The 18,157-nt window shown below is 38.4% G+C and overlaps 2 protein-coding genes across 5 annotated transcripts in view; one reads left to right on the plus strand and one right to left on the minus strand.

Moving 5' to 3' along the window:
* Positions 1–11,067, minus strand: part of NUP62CL (nucleoporin 62 C-terminal like) — a 104,275-nt gene extending 93,208 nt beyond the window's left edge. The window contains exons 1-2 of the mRNA XM_024988512.2: positions 11,064–11,067; positions 10,383–10,518 (exon numbers count right to left, since the gene is read on the minus strand). Coding sequence (XP_024844280.2) covers positions 10,383–10,518; positions 11,064–11,067 — 140 coding nt within the window. The remainder of the gene's footprint in view (positions 1–10,382; positions 10,519–11,063) is intronic.
* Positions 10,621–18,157, plus strand: part of DNAAF6 (dynein axonemal assembly factor 6) — a 47,908-nt gene continuing 40,371 nt past the window's right edge. The window contains exons 1-2 of one of the 4 annotated variants that reach the window (XM_024987851.2): positions 10,621–10,771; positions 17,525–17,665. In XM_024987851.2, the coding sequence (XP_024843619.1) occupies positions 17,528–17,665 (138 nt within the window). In that variant the 5' untranslated portion in view covers positions 10,621–10,771; positions 17,525–17,527. The other 3 variants (XM_005227865.5, XM_059883329.1, NM_001046029.2) reach the window with 3 other exon arrangements.

The following is an 18,157-nucleotide window of genomic DNA, read 5'->3' on the forward strand; positions in this document are numbered from 1 at the left end:
TACTTTAACTTGTCAAGGCCATAATGTCTGAATCTTATTTTAAGGGCTAGAAGTGAGTGAAAGCTGCTCAATCATGTCCAACTCTCTGCAACCCCATGGACTACACAGTCCATGGAATTCTCCAGGTCAGAATACTGGAGTGGTAGCCTTTCCCTTCTCCAGGAGATCTTCCCAACCCAGGGATCAAACCCAGGTCTCCCGCATTGCAGGCGGTTTCTTTACCAGCTGAGGCACAAGGGAAGCCCCCTTGAACGGAAGGACTAGAAAGAGTTTTTCAAATCCCCAAATTAAGACCAAACTTTCCAAATATTACAAGTCTGACACCTCAGAAGACTGTAACTTTCCATAAAACAGGTCTTATTTTCAGCAAATGCCTTCAGCAGTTACAAAATTGGAAAAGACCAGAGATGGGATCAAAGGGGAGGGTGAGCAGAAGGACTCAAGAGAGGGGAAATCTGGGAGGAGCTGAGAAGGATGCAGGAGTGGGGAAGGGTGGGGGGATGGGGGTGGTACTCAAGAGAGGACGAGAGTGGAGAGTGGAGAAACCCAAAGAGAAGGCTGGGCTAAGTGGAAAGAAGGCAGAGGGATCCAAAAGGGCAGAGCTTGGGGGAGGCACTGGCAGAGTATGGGGCGGGGGCAGCAATGAAAGAACAGGGTTGGGGGAGAGGGGAGGAGAAAGGAAAGTAAATCACTGGAGAAAACTAGCCCAAGAAATGAAAGAGGAATGGTATTCTAATGCAAAATACAGCCTCAAAGGCCTACTCACTTTCAGAAGTATCCTCCCACAAAACCTTAGAGGGAAAAAAGCAAAAAGAACCAAAAAAAACCTGGAGACTTCTGAAGTACAGTATTCATAAAAATCTTACACAAGCATTGTGTAAAGATTTCACAAGCATTATCTAAAGATTTCAAAAAATTTGATTTTACCAGGAAAAACAGATCTGGCTAATACAACTTAATTTGTTTATTTTTAAAATACATTTCACTTTTCTCAGGGCTTTACTCCACAAAAAACAAGTCATAGAGTATATGTCTCCAAAAAATAAGTGTAATTCTTATGTTTGTAACTTTTTATTGTGGCAAAATATACATAATGTAAAATTTACCCTTTTAACCATTTTTAAGTATACAATTCAGTGGCATTAAGTATTAATACATTCACAACATTGCTCAACCATCACCACTACCTATTTAAGAACTTTTTTATCACTGCAAACAGAAACTTTGCACCAATTGAACAATAACTCCCTATTGCCCACTCCTCCAGCCCCTGGTAACCTCTATTTTACTTTCTGTCTCTATGAATTTGCCTATTTTAGGGACCTCTTTTAGTGGAATCATACAATATTTGTATGATTTACATGAACATTTGTATACCTGAAACAACCTAAATGTCTAACAACAACAGTGGAATTTTTAAGTGGCATAGTTATATAAAGACTACCTTACAGTAATAAAAATAACTAAGTGTTTTTTTAGTTAATTTAGATTTTATTACTCCTAAGTGATTTTCTGTTTTAAGCTTTATTCCTGGATTGTGCAATAACTTCACTGGGAGAAGCCTATGAAGATTGTACATATTAAATGGCAAGATAGCATTTTTGAATATTTTGTGTTATGGAAATAACTGTTTGAAAAATAAAAAACCACTTCACATTTTAGTATTTATGTGAGTTATATATATGTTATATAATTTAAATTTTTTATTTAATTAATTTTTATTGGCATATAGTTGATTAACAATGTTGTGTTAGTTTCTGTTGTATAGCAAAGTGAATCAATTATACATGATTATAGTGTATATATATCCACACTCTTTCAGATTTCTTTCCCATATAGGTCATTGCGAGCTAAGTCACTTCAGTGGTATCCAACTCTTTGCGATGCTACGGACTGTATCCTGCCAGGCTCCTCTGTCCATGGGATTTCCCAGGCAAGAATACTGGAGTGTATTGCCATGCCCTCCTCCAGGTAATCTTCCCAACCCAGGGATCAAACCTGCGAGTTATTTACCACTAGCACCACCTGGGAACCCTACACAGGTCATTAGTGAAAGTGAAAGTGAAGTTGCTCAGTCGTGTCCGACTCTGTGCGACCCCATAGACAGCAGCCCACCAGGCCCCCCGTCCCTGGGATTCTCCAGGCAAGAACACTGGAGTGGGTTGCCATTTCCTTCTCCAATGCAGGAAAGTGAAAAGTGAAAGTGAAGTCGCTCAGTTGTGTCTGACTCTTAGAGACCCCATGGACTGGAGCCTACCAGGCTCCTCCATCCATGGGATTTTCCAGGCAAGAGTACTGGAGTGGGGTGCCATTGCCTTCTCTGATACAGGTCATTACAGAGCACCAAATAGAGTTCCCTGTGCTATATAGAGAATAGGTTCTTGTTATCTTTTATATATAGTAGTGTGTGTATAAGTCAATCCCAATCTACCAATCTATCTTACCCCCAGATTACTAACTTTATCTACATTTATCAATATAAACTGATAAATATCAGATAAATCTCAAAAACAATGTTGACCTTAAAAAAGTTGCAGAAGAGTAAATACAGTAGACTGTTTTTGTAAATGTTAAAGGACATACAAAACAATATATTACAAATCAATTATGGGTCATCTATATTTGAGAGCACTTAAAAACAAGGAAAAATATTTAATAACTTCAGAAGGACAAATATCTCTGGGATGGGAAGGAAATGTGGCTGGGAAGGGGTACAAAGAAGTAGTGTTTTAGCTTTATGTTTAATTTTAGTGTAATGCTTGGTTCTTTAAAAAAAAACAGTACCTAATGAAAATATAGCAAAAGGTTAACACTTGCTAAATCTTTGGTAGTACATGGATGATAATGTATAACAGCCTGTACTTTTTTGTTTGAAATATTTTACAACTTTAGAAAGAGTGGCTAGTTAATGTTTTAGAATGACAGAAAACAAGACAGTTCGTATGCTTTGAAAACGGGGAATGTGTTAATACAGACCAATTACAGATTTTATTCTCCCAGTCAACTTAATTGCTTCCTTTATAAAAATTTAAATTACAAATGAATACACACTCATATAATCTTTGGAAAAGATATTCAAAAAGAAAGCTAATCACCATGACTGTTATTATGGCACTTGAATCTGCTTTGATTCATATATTTTCTTAAAGTGTATCCTTTTAAAAATGTCCATATTTATTAGTTTAAAAATATATTCAACCTAACTCATACGTAAAATGAATATCCTGGTTGATAACCGCTGCTCCAGCACATAGAAACATAGATGGGCAAATCCATACATCCAACGGGGCAAAAACTCACAGCTCAGGTCCAGATCACTGGCCTTCCTGTTAGGATTCCTCTTGAGTGTATGGAAGGTAAAAGCTATACAAATGATTTTAAATAGTCAAGACTTTACAGTGTTATCAATAACATGGAATAATCAGAACTAAATCTTCTGTTGTTGGTTTAGTTAGGCTGAGTAAATTATGGACATCTCACTTTATGGAATATCAAGGTGCCATCAATAATGAAAAACATGAGGACTATAAACAACACAGAAAAAATTCCCAGAACTGTATTAAATAAAAGGAACAAAGCATTGTATAAACAGGGATTAAGGTCATGCAAAAAAAATCAATACATTTGGATAAAATAGGAGAGAAACAGAAATATCAGTTCTATCTTGGTAACAGAATTGAAGGAAATCTTTCGTCTTTAATTTCTTTTAATTCTGGTTTAATAAATTATTTAATTAGTGTTTCAGAACAGTTTATATATTATAAAAGAATTACAATTAGCTAAACTATATCCCTTTGTCACACCTATAACTCACAGAAACGTTTAGTTGTCTTTTTTATCTTTCGGATCTCTCAAGTTTCCCTACTTTAAGATCAAACTAGCAGTCAAAGCCAGAAAGAAAGGCAATGCCAAAGAATGCTCAAACTACAGCACAATTGCACTCATCTCACACGCTAGCAAAGTAATGCTCAAAATTCTCCAAGCCAGGCTTCAACATTACATGAACTGTGAACTTCAAATGTTCAAGCTAGACTTAGAAAAGGCAGAGGAACCAGAGATCAAACTGCCAACACCCGTTGGATCATTGAAAAAGCAAGAGAGTTCCAGAAAAACATCTACTTCTGCTTTATTGACTACGCCAAAGCCTTTGACTGTGTGGATCACAATAAACTGTGGAAAATTCTTAAAGAAATGGGAATACCAGACCACCTGACCTGCCTCCTGAGAAATCTGTATGCAGGTCAAGAAGTAACAGTTAGAACTGGACATGGAACAACAGACCAGTTCCAAATTGGGAAAGAAGTACATCAAGGCTGTATATTGTCACCCTGCTTATTTAACTTATACTCAGAGTACATCATGAGAAATGCTGGGCTGGAAGAAGCACAAACTGGAATCAAGATTGCCGGGAGAAATATCAATAACCTCAGATATGCAGATGACACCACCCTTATGGCAGAAAGTGAAAAAGAACGAAAGAGCCTCTTGATGAAAGTGAAAAGGGAGAGTGAAAAAGTTGGCTTAAAACTCAACGTTCAGAAAACTCAGATCATGGCATCCGGTCCCATGACTTCATGGCAAGTAGATGGGGAAACAATGGAAACAGTGAGAGACTTTGTTTTTTGAGGTTCCAAAATCATTGCAGGTGGTGATTGCAGCCATGAAATTAAAAGATGCTTACTCCTTGGAAGGAAAGTTATGACCAACCTAGACAGCATATTTAAAAGCAGACACATTACTTTGCCAAGAAAGGTCTGTCTAGTCAAAGCTACGGTTTTTCCAATAGTCACGTATGGATGTGAGAGTTGGACTACAAAGAAAGTTGAGCGCCAAAGAATTGATGCTTTTGAACTGTGGTGTTGGAGAGACTCTTGAGAGTCCCTTGGGCTGCAAGGAGATCAAACCAGTCAATCCTAAAGGAAAGCAGTCCTGAATATTCATTGGAAGGACTGATGCTGAAGCTGAAACTCCAATACTTATGCCACTTGATGGGAAGAACTGACTCATTTGAAAAGACCCTGATGCTGGGAAAGATTGAGGGTGGGAGGAAAAGGGGACGGCAGAGGATGAGATAGATGCATGGCATCACCGACTGGATGGACATGAATTTGAATTATTTCCAAGTTCTGGGAGTTGGTGATGGACAGGGAAGCCTGGCAGCTGTAGTCCATGGGGTAGCAAAGACTTGGACACAACTGAGTGACTGAACTGAACTGATGGATTCAACCTTGCAGGGGCAAAATGAAGAGACAGTTATAGCCCTAAACATAAATAGCATTTGTTTCCCAAGAAGAAAACTATTATTTGTTAAATATTTGTGCATCTAGTACCTTGCCCAGCACTTTATATTTGTTATATGAACCTTTGGGGGGAGCCCACCACAGAGGGACAGAACCAGTTCCTATAGTAAGCTAGGGAAACCTGCATTTGTAACAAACATCTTAAATAATTCCTAAACACACATAAGTTTGAAAACCAATGATCTAAGACCAGAGTTTTCAAAGTGTGAATGACAATTCATTAGTGGGTAGTGGTCCACATTTAAGTATACATATTATATTTATATATATATATATATATATATATATACACACACACACACACATATATATATACACACACACATATAAAATTGGAAGTTTCAGAGAATTTTCCAGAATTCCACAACACACGTCTGTTAACACCAGGCAGAAAGGGGGCATGGGGAGAGTGAGTGAAACCGCAGCAACTGTAAAAGCAGTGATAAGGGGAAAGTTCATAGCAATACAGGCATACCTCAAGAAACAAGAAAAAAGTCAACTAAATAACCTAACTCTACACCTAAAGCAACTAGAAAAGGAAGAAATGAAGAACCCCAGGGTTAGTAGAAGGAAAGAAATCCTAAAAATTAGGGCAGAAATAAATGCAAAAGAAACAAAAGAAACCATAGCAAAAATCAACAAAGTCAAAAGCTGGTTCTTTGAAAGGATAAATAAAATTGACAAACCATTAGCCAGACTTATCAAGAAAAAAAGGGAGAAAAATTATATCAATAAAATTAGAAATGAAAATGGAGAGATCACAACAGACAACACAGAAATACAAAGGATCATAAGAGACTACTATAAGCAATTTTATGCCAATAAAATGGACAACGTGGAAGAAATGGACAAATTCTTAGAAAAGTACAACTTTCCAAAACTGAATCAGCAAGAAATAGAAAATATTAACAGACCCATCACAAGCATGGAAATTGAAACTGTAATCAGAAATCTTCCAGCAAACAAAAGCCCAGGTCCAGACAGCTTCACAGCTGAATTCTACCAAAAATTTAGAGAAGAGCTAACACCTATTCTACTCAAACTCTACCAGAAAATTGCAGACGAAGGTAAACTTCCAAACTCATTCTATGAGGCCATCATCACCCTAATACCAAAACCTGACAAAGATGCCACAAAAAAAGAAAACTACAGGCCAATATCACTGATGAACATAGATGCAAAAATTCTTAACAAAATTCTAGCAATCAGAATTCAACAACATATTAAAAAGGTAATACACCATGACCAAGTGGGCTTTATCCCAGGGATACAAGGATTCTTCAATATCTGCAAATCAATCAATGTAATACACCACATTAACAAATCGAAAAATAAAAGCCATATGAGTATCTCAATAGATGCAGACAAAGCCTTTGACAAAATTCAACATCCATGTATGATAAAATCTCTCCAGAAAGCAGGAATAGAAGGAACACACCTCAACATAATAAAAGTTATATATGACAAACCCACAGCAAATATTATCCTCAATGGTGAAAAATTGAAAGCATTTCCCCTAAAGTCAGGAACAAGACAAGGGTGCCCACTCTCACCACTACTATCCAACATAGTTTTGGAAGTTTTGGCCACAGCAATCAGAGAAGAAAAAGAAATAAAAGGAATCCAGTTTGGAAAAGAAGAAGTAAAACTCACTGTTTGCAGATGACATGATCCTCTACATAGAAAACCCTAAAGACTCCACCAGAAAATTACTAGAGCTTATCAATGAATATAGTAAAGTGGCAGGATATAAAATCAACACACAGAAATCCCTTGAATTCCTATACACTAATAATGAGAAAATAGAAAAAGAAATTAAGGAAACAATTCCATTCACCATTGCAACGAAAAGAATAAAATACTTACGAATATATCTACCTAAAGAAACTAAAGACCTATATATAGAAAACTATAAAACACTGGTGAAAGAAATCAAAGAGGACACTAATAGATGGAGAGATATACCCTGTTCATGGATCGGAAGAATCAATATAGTGAAAATGAGTATACTACCCAAAGCAATTTATAGATTCAATGCAATCCCTATCAAGCTACCAACAGTATTTTTCACTCAGCTAGAACAAATGATTTCACAATTTGTATGGAAATACAAAAAACCTTGAATAGCCAAAGCAATCTTGAGAAAGAAGAATGGAACTAGAGGAATCAACCTGCCTGACTTCAGGCTCTACTACAAACCCACAGTCATCAAGACAGTATGGTACTGGCACAAAGACAGAAATATAGATCAATGGAACAAAATAGAAAGCCCAGAGATAAACCCACACATCTATGGACACCTTATCTTTGACAATGGAGGCAAGAATATACAATGGATTAAAGACAATCTCTTTAACAAGTGGCGCTGGGAAAACTGGTCAACCACTTGTAAAAGAATGAAACTAGAACACTTTCTAACACCATACACAAAAATAAACTCAAAATGGATTAAAGATCTAAATGTAAGACCAGAAACTATAAAACTCCTAGAGGAGAACATAGGCAAAACACTCTCTGACATACATCACAGCAGGATCCTCTATGACCCACCTCCCAGAATACTGGAAATAAAAGCAAAAATCAACAAATGGGACCTAATTAAACTTCAAAGCTTCTCCACAACAAAGGAAACTATAAGCAAGGTGAAAAGACAGCCTTCAGAATGGGAGAAAATAATAGCAAATGAAGCAACTGACAAACAACTAATCTCAAAAATATACAAGCAACTCCTGCAGCTCAATTCCTGAAAAATAAACAACCCAATCAAAAAATGGGCCAAAGAACTAAATAGACATTTCTCCAGAGAAGACATACAGATGGCTAACAAACACATGAAAAGATGCTCAACATCACTCATTATCAGAGAAATGCAAATCAAAACCACAATGAGGCACCATTTCATGCCAGTCAGAATCGCTGTGATCCAAAAGTCTACAAGCAATAAATGCTGGAGAGGGTGTGGAGAAAAGGGAACCCTCTTACACTGTTGGTGGGAATGCAAACTAGTACAGCCACTATGGAGAACAGTGTGGAGACTCCTTAAAAAACTGGAAATAGAACTGCCTTATGACCCAGAAATCCCACTTCTGGGCATACATACCAAGGAAACCAGAACTGAAAGAGACTCGTGTACCTCAATGTTAATCGCAGCACTGTTTATAATAGCCAGGACATGGAAGCAACCTAGATGTCCGTCAGCAGATGAATGGATAAGGAAGCTGTAGTACATATACACAATGGAGTATTACTCAGCCATTAAAAAGAATACATTTGAATCAGTTCTAATGAGGTGGATGAAACTGGAGCCTATTATACAGAGTGAAGTAAGCCAGAAATAAAAACACCAATACAGTATACTAATGCATATATATGGAATTTAGAAAGATGGTAACGATAACCCTGTATGCGAGACAGCAAAAGAGACACAGATGTATAGAACAGTCTTTTGGACTCTGTGGGAGAGGGTGAGGGTGGTATTATTTGGGAGAATGGCATTGAAACATGTATAATATCTTATAAGAAACGAATCTCCAGTCAAGGTTCGATGCAGGATACAGGATGCTCTGGGCTGGTGCACTGGGATGACCCAGAGGGATGGTACACGGAGGGAGGTGGAAGAGGGGTTCAGGATTGGGAACACCTGTACACTCGTGGCTGATTCATGTTGATGTATGGCAAAACCAATACAATATTGTAAAGTAATAAATTTAAATTAAAAAATAATAATAATGAAAAAAAAAGAAACCACAGCAAAATCTCCTCAGCCCCCAGGCCACCGAGCCTATACCCTTCAGTCCCCCTGCTCCAGGTCGGCGGGAGAACAAGAAAGATAAAAGCAATCAAGAAAGAAGAGACAGCATAGCTTACATAACTTAAGCTCCACAAGTACCTGAGAGACATAATATTTAATACACTTCAACTCTGATCACCTACAGTAATAAAGGGAATTACGGCATAGGTAACTTGGCCAAAAAGCCAAAAGTTAGGCAAAACTTAAATGTTCTACGTTCGCTTTTTGTTTTCTGTGCTAATAACAAGTAGAATAGACAAATTACTCAAGCTTTACTATTTACCAGAGAGCAGAAAGAAGAAAAACAATTTAGTTAATTTATAACTGAATTCCAAGCCCTGGAAAACCAACAGTAACCATCCATTAAAGCCGCCCTATTTCTCCTCACTTACAACACACAAATACTGTATGAAGCGACCCACTAGCGAACATAGCCGGTCAGTTCCGAACACTCCAAATATTTATTAAGCCAAACAAACCACAGGATTCTGGAGAAACGAGGGTCACAACGGAACTTCTAGACGAAGGGCAAACACTCGGATAGTCAAGCAATGACAAACCCACGGAATGCCTGCGTTTCTCCATTCCAAGGCGGGAAACGCGGGGCACAGAGTCCGGCGACGTTCCTGGGAGTGGGACCAACACGTAGCTCCTGCCCTCTAGTAGCCTCACAGCAGCAGAAGAGGCGCTCCCCATTGGGGCTCCGGATCCCGAAGGCTTGCACACCACGAGAGCGGAGGTGGGGGGAACGCGATCCCACCCTACACACACATACACACTGCTGCTGCTGCTAAGTCGCTGCAGTCGTGTCCGACTCTGTGCGACCCCATAGACGGCCGCGGGCCAGGGTCCCCCGTCCCTGGGATTCTCCAGGCAAGAACACTGGAGTGGGTTCCATTTCCTTCTCCAATGCATGAAAGTGAAAAGTGAAAGGGAAGTCGCTCAGTTGTGTCTGACTCTAGCGACCCCATGGACTGCAGCCTACCAGGCTCCTCCATCCATGGGATTTTCCAGGCAAGAGTACTGGAGTGGGGTGCCATCACATACACACAAACGGTTTAAATCAGGATGTTATCACAACACGCGTCTCTAACACCGGGCAGAAAGGGGGCGTGGAGAGCGCGAGCGAAGCCGCAGGAAAATCTCAACCCCCGGGCCACCGAGCCCACCATTCCATCCCCCTGCTCCAGATCGGCGGGAGAACAAACAGTCCGACCTAGAATTCACGCTCAGGAAAAAAGTAAAGAGGGAACTGGCTGATGCCCGTAACAAACGAAACCCCGCAAACTTACCCTGGTGGCACTTCGAAGTAAATCGTGAAGCGGCCGAGACAGCGAGAGAGGCGGGGTCGGGGCCTTCTGGGGCCGGAAAAAACCGGTCTCCGCAGTGGGCGCGTTCCCTCTGGAGCGACGCTCACTGAGACCGACGCTTAAAGGGGTAGACCTAGTTAATTAGAAAGGGCGGCTACAGACCCCAACAGGCACGGGCTCCGATTGGTTGATTCCCATGAGGGGGGGGTCAAAGAAGACTCCTCCATGATTGGCCAGCAAAGTCAAGCGGGAACCCGGAGGTGGGGGTTGGGGGAGTTGGGAAACAAAGTTGTTACCCAGGCAACAGAGCGACGCAGAGCTCTCCGCAGTTTATTTTCGGAGCCAAGAGAGTCACCCCAAAAGTGACACAGGTGAGGAAACCTGACCCTTAGGAGGGGAAAAGAAGGGGTCCTCAGATACTTTAGCTATCCGAGAAACTAGGGAGGCCTCTAAATACTAATGGCTCTGAGAGATACCCTGCAAACGCCACAAGTTGCAGATAGAACAGTCTTGTTCTAAATGCCCCCAGCCTTGCTAGAAGCAGGATTCAGCTTTAACAAAACTCAGTGTATTAGAATGTGAGTGATATGAGCCAGTTTTACTAGACAAGGGATGGATGCTTCTTGAATGTCAGAAGGCCAAAATGAGCCTGTGACGCCTTACCCATGTCTTTAGACACTCACACGCACTTAATGATTGTATCGCTAATTTGAGAGTGAAAACTTTTTCCTTGTATGTAGATCTGGGTGCTCCAAGTTGGAGCAGCCAGTGTACTTTTTGTTTTATACGTATAGGCATGATTTATCTTGGACCAGCATGCTTGGTTGTGATATATTTTTAGGGGATATTTTGCTGTTCAGACTGTCCCTTGCTACGTGGACAATGCCCTTTGTGAGGGAATGTGAACGCTGTGGCCTGAGAGCTCTGACGAATGTTGGTCAGATCAGTTGAGTGAGAAGCAGTCAGACGGCACTTGGAGGTCTGGAGCGTGGTGTGTAAAAGACTACTTGTACCTACCAAACCTGCTACTCACCAAGGGCTGATTGAGATAGCATTATATTGTTGTTGAACTGGTCGCATCAAAAGGTAAAAACAGACTGTGACAAAAAATAAAATCTGAGTGAGGGTAAAGAATAGAATTTGAGCCTAGAGTTAGGGGTCATTTCTTCTAAGAGCTTTGATTCAGAATAGAGTCTATTTCCTGAAGAAATGAATAAAACAGACCTGTTGACTTGGGGAGAAAATTTAAAAGTACTAAAGGACAATGAGCCATCTCAACTTTTCAGATAAAGATGAAGTATGGGAATGGGACAGAAAGAACAAAAATTATTGGCAAGTGTATTAAGTTTGGCTAAAATAAAAAATAATGGATATAGGAAATGCTAAATCAAGCAGCTCATTTCTTGACCTTTATGTTTATGAAATATCCCAGGTACTTTCAAAAATCATCTTCCATTAAATATTTTAAAATTGTAATTAAAACTCTGTTAAGTCCCCTTAGTTACTTACGACTTAGTACACTTGATGGCAGTGAAAGTTAGAGACCTAAAATAAGAAAATTATTCTTGGTATTTTAAAAACAAAGTCAAAATGAATTAGTTTTAATAGTCAGGGAGGGACTTCCCTGGTCGTTCAGTGGTTAAGATTCCATGCTCTCACTGAAGGGGTCACCAGTTCCATCACTGGTTGGGAAGTTCCTAAAGCATGCACAAGCATGGTGCAGCCAAAAAAGAAGGAAAACAAAAATAGGGAAGCATTGAAGTGTATAGTTGTCAAAAATGAAAGGAAAAAAAAAAAAACCCAGTTAACCAGTACATTATAGTTTAACTCAGACATAGGCAGCGATGATGTTTACTTTTGTGTTTTTGGAAGAATTTTAATACAGGAATTGTTAAATAAGGCACTGTGTAAATAAAGTTGCAGAAGATATGCTAATTTTGAGGGTAAATGAATTTTTAATGCTTTCAAATCATTCAGCTGTAAACAGCACTCTACATGGGGATATGTGTTTACCTATTAAACAAGTTCCCAAATGATAATATTTGATAAGTGTTTATTACTCTAATTTTATTTGCTATATAAACTTGAATCAATAAGATATCATTTCTTTTTGAATAGTGTGTAGTTCAGAGTTTTCACCAATTTAACCTAGACTTTCCTCCAATTAGTTCAAGTCAGAGAGCCATTCCTATTGACACTGTAAAAATAAAAAGAAATAAAAGGTAAAAATAAAAAGGAAGCATGACCCCAGCCCTCTTAACTACAGTCTGACTTAATCTCAAGTTATTGATATTATTGTTTCAGTACTATGAGTCTGGAGTAATCCTATTTTATCTTGTTTAGTCCCTAAATCGGAGAAGGCAATGGCACCCCACTCCAGTACTCTTGCCTGGAAAATCCCATGGACGGAGGCGCCTGGTAAACTGCAGTCCATGGGGTCGCTAGGAGTCGGACACGACTGTGTAACTTTCAAGTAGACAACCTGAGTGACTTCACTTTCACTTTTCACTTTCATGCATTGGAGAAGGAAATGGCAACCCACTCCAGTGTTCTTGCCTGGAGAATCCCAGGGATGGGGGAGCCTGATGGGCTGCTGTCTCTGGGGTCGCACAGAGTCAGACACGACTGAAGCGACTTAGCAGCAGCAGCAGCAGTCCCTAAATGGCTCCAATATTTTGGTTAAAGAGCTTATCCTGAAGCATTTGCCCCTTTAGCTCACTGTGGCTAGTACCAAGAGAGATCCCCCCCATTACCTGTGAAGGCCCTAAGGTTTCAAGTTGATATGGGAAAAATGAAAGGTATTGTCTAGAAAACTCTGCCACTGGAACTGGCCAACAAAAGAGAGTGCTGCTATTGCTGCTTCAGCTGCTTAAGTCGCTTCAGTCGTGTCCGACTCTGTGCGACCCCATAGACGGCAGCCCACCAGGCTCTGCGTCCCTGGGATTCTCCAGGCAAGAATACTGGAGTGAGTTGCCGTTTCCTTCTCCAATGCATGAAAGTGAAAAGTGAAAGTGAAGTCGCTCAGTTGTGTCCGACTCTTCACGACCGCATGGACTGCAGCCCACTAGGCTCCTCGGTCCATGGGATTTTCCAGGCAAGAGTACTGGAGTAGGGTGCCATTGCCTTCTCTGAAAAGCGAGTGAGAGAAAACAAAAGGGGGGGAGGTCTAGAAAATTTATTTTCTATATAACCAAACTTCAAAGAAAACATTTAGCAATATATTTTTAAAATGAAATTCGTGCTTAAACTGGCCTTAAATTTATTCCTGGACTGTTTAAGTGGCATGCCAGAAAAATCACTATGCTCTCAACTACTGTAAGCAAAAGGAAGAATACATTCCAAAGTACAAAGGCAGGAGATTATAGGGTATGTTTAATTAGAAGTTCAGTTTTTAGCAGAATGCAGATTACATGTAGGAGAATAATAGGAGGCAAAGGCAGAAAATTAGGCTGGGGTTATATCCTGAAGGTCCTTGATTGCCAGGCTCAAAATGAATTTTATATGAAATTTACAAATAAAAGATAGTCCTACAAATAAATAACAGTGCATAACTCATAAAAAGGCATCTTGCTCTGATTTTTCCAATGTGATCTATTTATATCAAATGAATTACAATAAGTTTTTAATAGTTTAATGAATTATTCTTGATTTGTTAGACTTCTAAAAAAGCTAGTAGAATCTTCATTTCCATTGAACTTAGAATATAGTTTTCTAACAATTCAAATTCTTGTTTTTCTCTTTAGAGACTTTGTTCTTTGATTAATATTGCTGATTCTTTTGTTTGTTGGAATACAATATCAAGAAGCTTGTCATGGTTTATTATTTTGTGCTTATAGGTGATTGTTATAGTTGCTATGGTAAAAATTATTTTTGCTGGCATACCAACTTTATTTTGATATTTCTACTTCAATCTATCTAAGTATGAATCTATGCCATTCTATGCCAGCATGATTTGAAATTTAAGAAGTCTGATTCCTAATATACTTCAGATATAAAGAGCATTATTATAAATTATTGTGATTTGTATTACATCCCAAGGAGTGGTATTCCCTTCAAAGCAGTCACTTTGGGAGACTATCCACTTATTATAATGCTGTTGTTATTGCTCAAATTACTTTTGAAACTACTCTTTTAGAATCGCCTTAAGGCTTGTAGCTCATTCTTTTGAATATCCTCAAATATCAGATCTTCATAGTTTGAAAGTAGATGTGATATCTAGATATAGCTAGAAATCACTTGGAGACAAATCTGATGTGTAATCAAACTGAGTGATACCATAGCAACACCTGTTTTTTTGGTGATACATATGAAGCACAATTCCAAAATATTTTGAGTATTGATAGCATAATTTCCGTCAATGTATAACCTTCCAAGATGACTAGGAAATCAACTTTTGTATGAATTTAATCATGTTTTGTTCAGTATTCACCAACTGCTGACTACATGCCGGCTCTAGTTACTGAAGACACTCAGCTTCCAGGTGTAGCTTCCCATTGCCCACACTGCTCTGTCTCTCACCAAATGAGAACAAGGCCAGAGGTACTTCCCCACTGATGTGCATTTAGAATTAATCTGCTTTTCCTAAATACAGTATCCAATGTACCTAATGAACCGCAGCCTTCTTTCATAACCTCTCCTGGGACATTAGAAAGCCTCTGATGGAGTCTCTGGTTCCTCTTCTCTTTTCTAGCTGTGATGTTGAACCTTACCATATTCTGAACCTTTCTCTGGCTGCCAACTCCCACCTCAAGAACCCCACCCTGCCTCCTGTACCCCTACCTGTGGACCAGGGTCCTGCTTTACCTAAATAGACCTCGCTGTAACCATGGCTATTCAACCTTTCTGCTGAAACAGTGTTCATGTCCTGAAACTCTCGCTGCCATGTCACTGTCAAGCTGATGAATATGCATGAATAGAAGTTCTGATTGCTATCTCAGATGCTGTATTTGGGACTTCTGAATGCCCTTCTTCTGGGTTAGCTCTACTGGTTCCAGTTTCTTCCTCTCTCACCAGCCCACCATTGATCTCTAGCAGTCTTCATCATTGTGTACCTGTGGTTCTGGCACTATGTACCAAATAATAATGATATTTTTAGAAAGCTTTTCATATTTTAGCAAACTCTTTCACCCACATTGCATAATATAGCCATCACAACAATACTGTGAGGTAGATAATGCTGGAATAATAAAGCACTTTCTGCTATATTTGTTTTTTAAAAGTCTCATTGTACAATCTCAACTCAAAATGCCACTTATATCATTGCATCTGATATCTGGATCCATTTTTCTCTTTCATTGTCTAAGGTAGAAAATGTTTCAGTAAACTTTTTGCTTTTAATGTTAAGTAAATATTTAATGAACACATAATCAGCTAGGACTTTAAAAATATGAACAGGAGCCTCTTCATTTAATTTAATGTGTCAATTATTCATTTCCATAGCAGACTACCAGACCATACTGTGAGAGAAGATTGTTTTATTGCCTCTTATTTCACCTTTTCCAATTTAATGAGTTTTCAGTGTAATGAGTTTTATCATTAAGTTATTTGACATCATTATTAGAAATGATATTCATGCCCAGCAAAATTAAAATTTTAAAGAACCAATAATAGCTAACATGTGTTGAGTACTTGCTATGTGCCAGGCACTTTTCCTGGCTCTTTTATGTGTATTAAGCTACTTAATGCTTGTAACAACCCTATGAAGTAGCACTATTATCATTCCCATTTTATAGATAAGGAAAATGAGGTATAGAGAGATTAAATGATGTGTCCAGAGTCACAGAGTAGGAAGTAAATGATAGATACATACCTAGGCAGCATGACTCCAGAGCCCTTACCCTTAACCACTGTGATATACTTGCCTCTATGCTAGATGTACAGAGTTATTTAACATTTGTTTCATACCCTTGACATCTCCAATAAGTATTCAGATCAGTTTTTCTTTTAAAAAGAAAAGTCATAATAATGGTAAAACACAAGAGTAAAACAATAGATTTGTAAACTGCCATTACATGCAGTTGATTTTGACAGGAGATTGTACCAGCACTCTTTTGAGAATCCTTTTATATTACTTTTCTGTGCACAATGGAAACATTTTAATGGATCATTTAATATAAGTGCTAAAGAAATTTTTCCTATCAATTAATTTTATGGAATAATGTTTGAAAAATATCAGCAGAAGTGTAGAAAAGATTCCTATTATATTTATGCCCAAATCACTAATAATAAGCCTAATTCTACAGTCTTTATTCAGGTTTTTTCATTAGAGTCTGACACTTTCGAGATTTTTAAAAATCCTGAACTCCTACTCTAAATACAATGGTAGAGAGTATTTTGAAAGACTGATGTCTGGTTGGTAGGAGTACAGGTATTTGTGATTTTCTTATTTCTACTTTTAATGTATTATTTCCTAAAATTTCCACAATAGACATACATAGTATCACTATTATAATCAAGAGAAAACAAATATGTTTCCATGAACTTTCACTAAAATTAATGAACCAACTCACTAGAGGCCTCAAACAGCCATATAATGCGAGGCATCATCAAGGGTTGATTAAAATTTTAAATAACAGAAAGTACAGGGCTGCCTGAGGCAAAAGTGTGAAATGAGTAACTTTCCTTGAGACATTCACCCCAGCAAACATCCTTTTCAGTTCACTAAATAGAATATACAACTTAGCGTAAAAGAGACAAGGTAAAAAGGTAGTCTACATAAGTTCCTTTCTAAATAATGATGTACTTTCTACATGACACTGACATACCTTTTCTCTAGAGATAGAGTTTAAGAATGTGCAGTTTTAGTTAACTCCCCAGTGATTCTTAAGCACTCTAAAACCTGAGAACCACTAGGTAGGTGCTCAAGAAATGCTTGTTAGATTAAGCATGAAGTTTTAATAAAGCAAGCTGAATACTTCTGTCTACTTGATGCCCTGTGAGTCTGTGAGTCTCTGTGAATCAGCACAATATATATATTTGAAGGAGTTTACAAGGATTTTCAAGGAGGAATAAGAGATCATGGAGTGACCCAGGGAAAGAAGGGAGATAGGACAATTTAGAAAAATCTTCATGTCTTAAATAAAATAGAAAACTAAAAACCTCTTTCTGATTATCTTCTTCCTCAGAATATGGAATCTGAAAATGCAGAAAATGAAAATATGGAAACAGAAAATATGGACTTTGAAACAATTTCTTCCGTTTCCGCATTACAGGCTCTCTCTAAGCTACTCTATCCTGAAGAGGATGACTTTGAGTCCGGACAGGTGGTTGTATACTTACAGATGAATTAGTTCTGATCACACTAAGTCATGAAACTGTATTTGAACAACTTGTTCCAACCTTGCTGTGAGAGCAGGGCTGTGTCATCTAATATATTCACAGGAGGTTGCAGGGCTCATTATGCATGAGAGTATAACCTCTAGTACCTTTCTAGCAAACATAATTATATTTTTTCTAAACTACCTGAACACTGAATAGGAAAATAGTTCTGTAACTATGGTAGCAATAGCCACATTTCAAAATGTTTGTCATTTATATTTATGGCCAGAGAATGCTTGACAACCAATGCAAAGAGTGGTAGCTAGGATTTTTAAGCCTAGACAATATTTCTATAAAACAAATAATTTTAATTAGGCAGTATTAATTAAACCCCCAAAACCCTTAATTTTTTTGATTTGTCTACACATGAAAGCAGAACAGAAAATATTTTGAGCCAAATAATGGGACAAACTAGCTTCAGCCTATTAAAATTGGTTTCC

Source organism: Bos taurus, chromosome X, assembly GCF_002263795.3.
Source record: "Bos taurus isolate L1 Dominette 01449 registration number 42190680 breed Hereford chromosome X, ARS-UCD2.0, whole genome shotgun sequence".
In the NCBI taxonomy this organism is placed as follows: Eukaryota; Metazoa; Chordata; class Mammalia; order Artiodactyla; family Bovidae; genus Bos; species Bos taurus.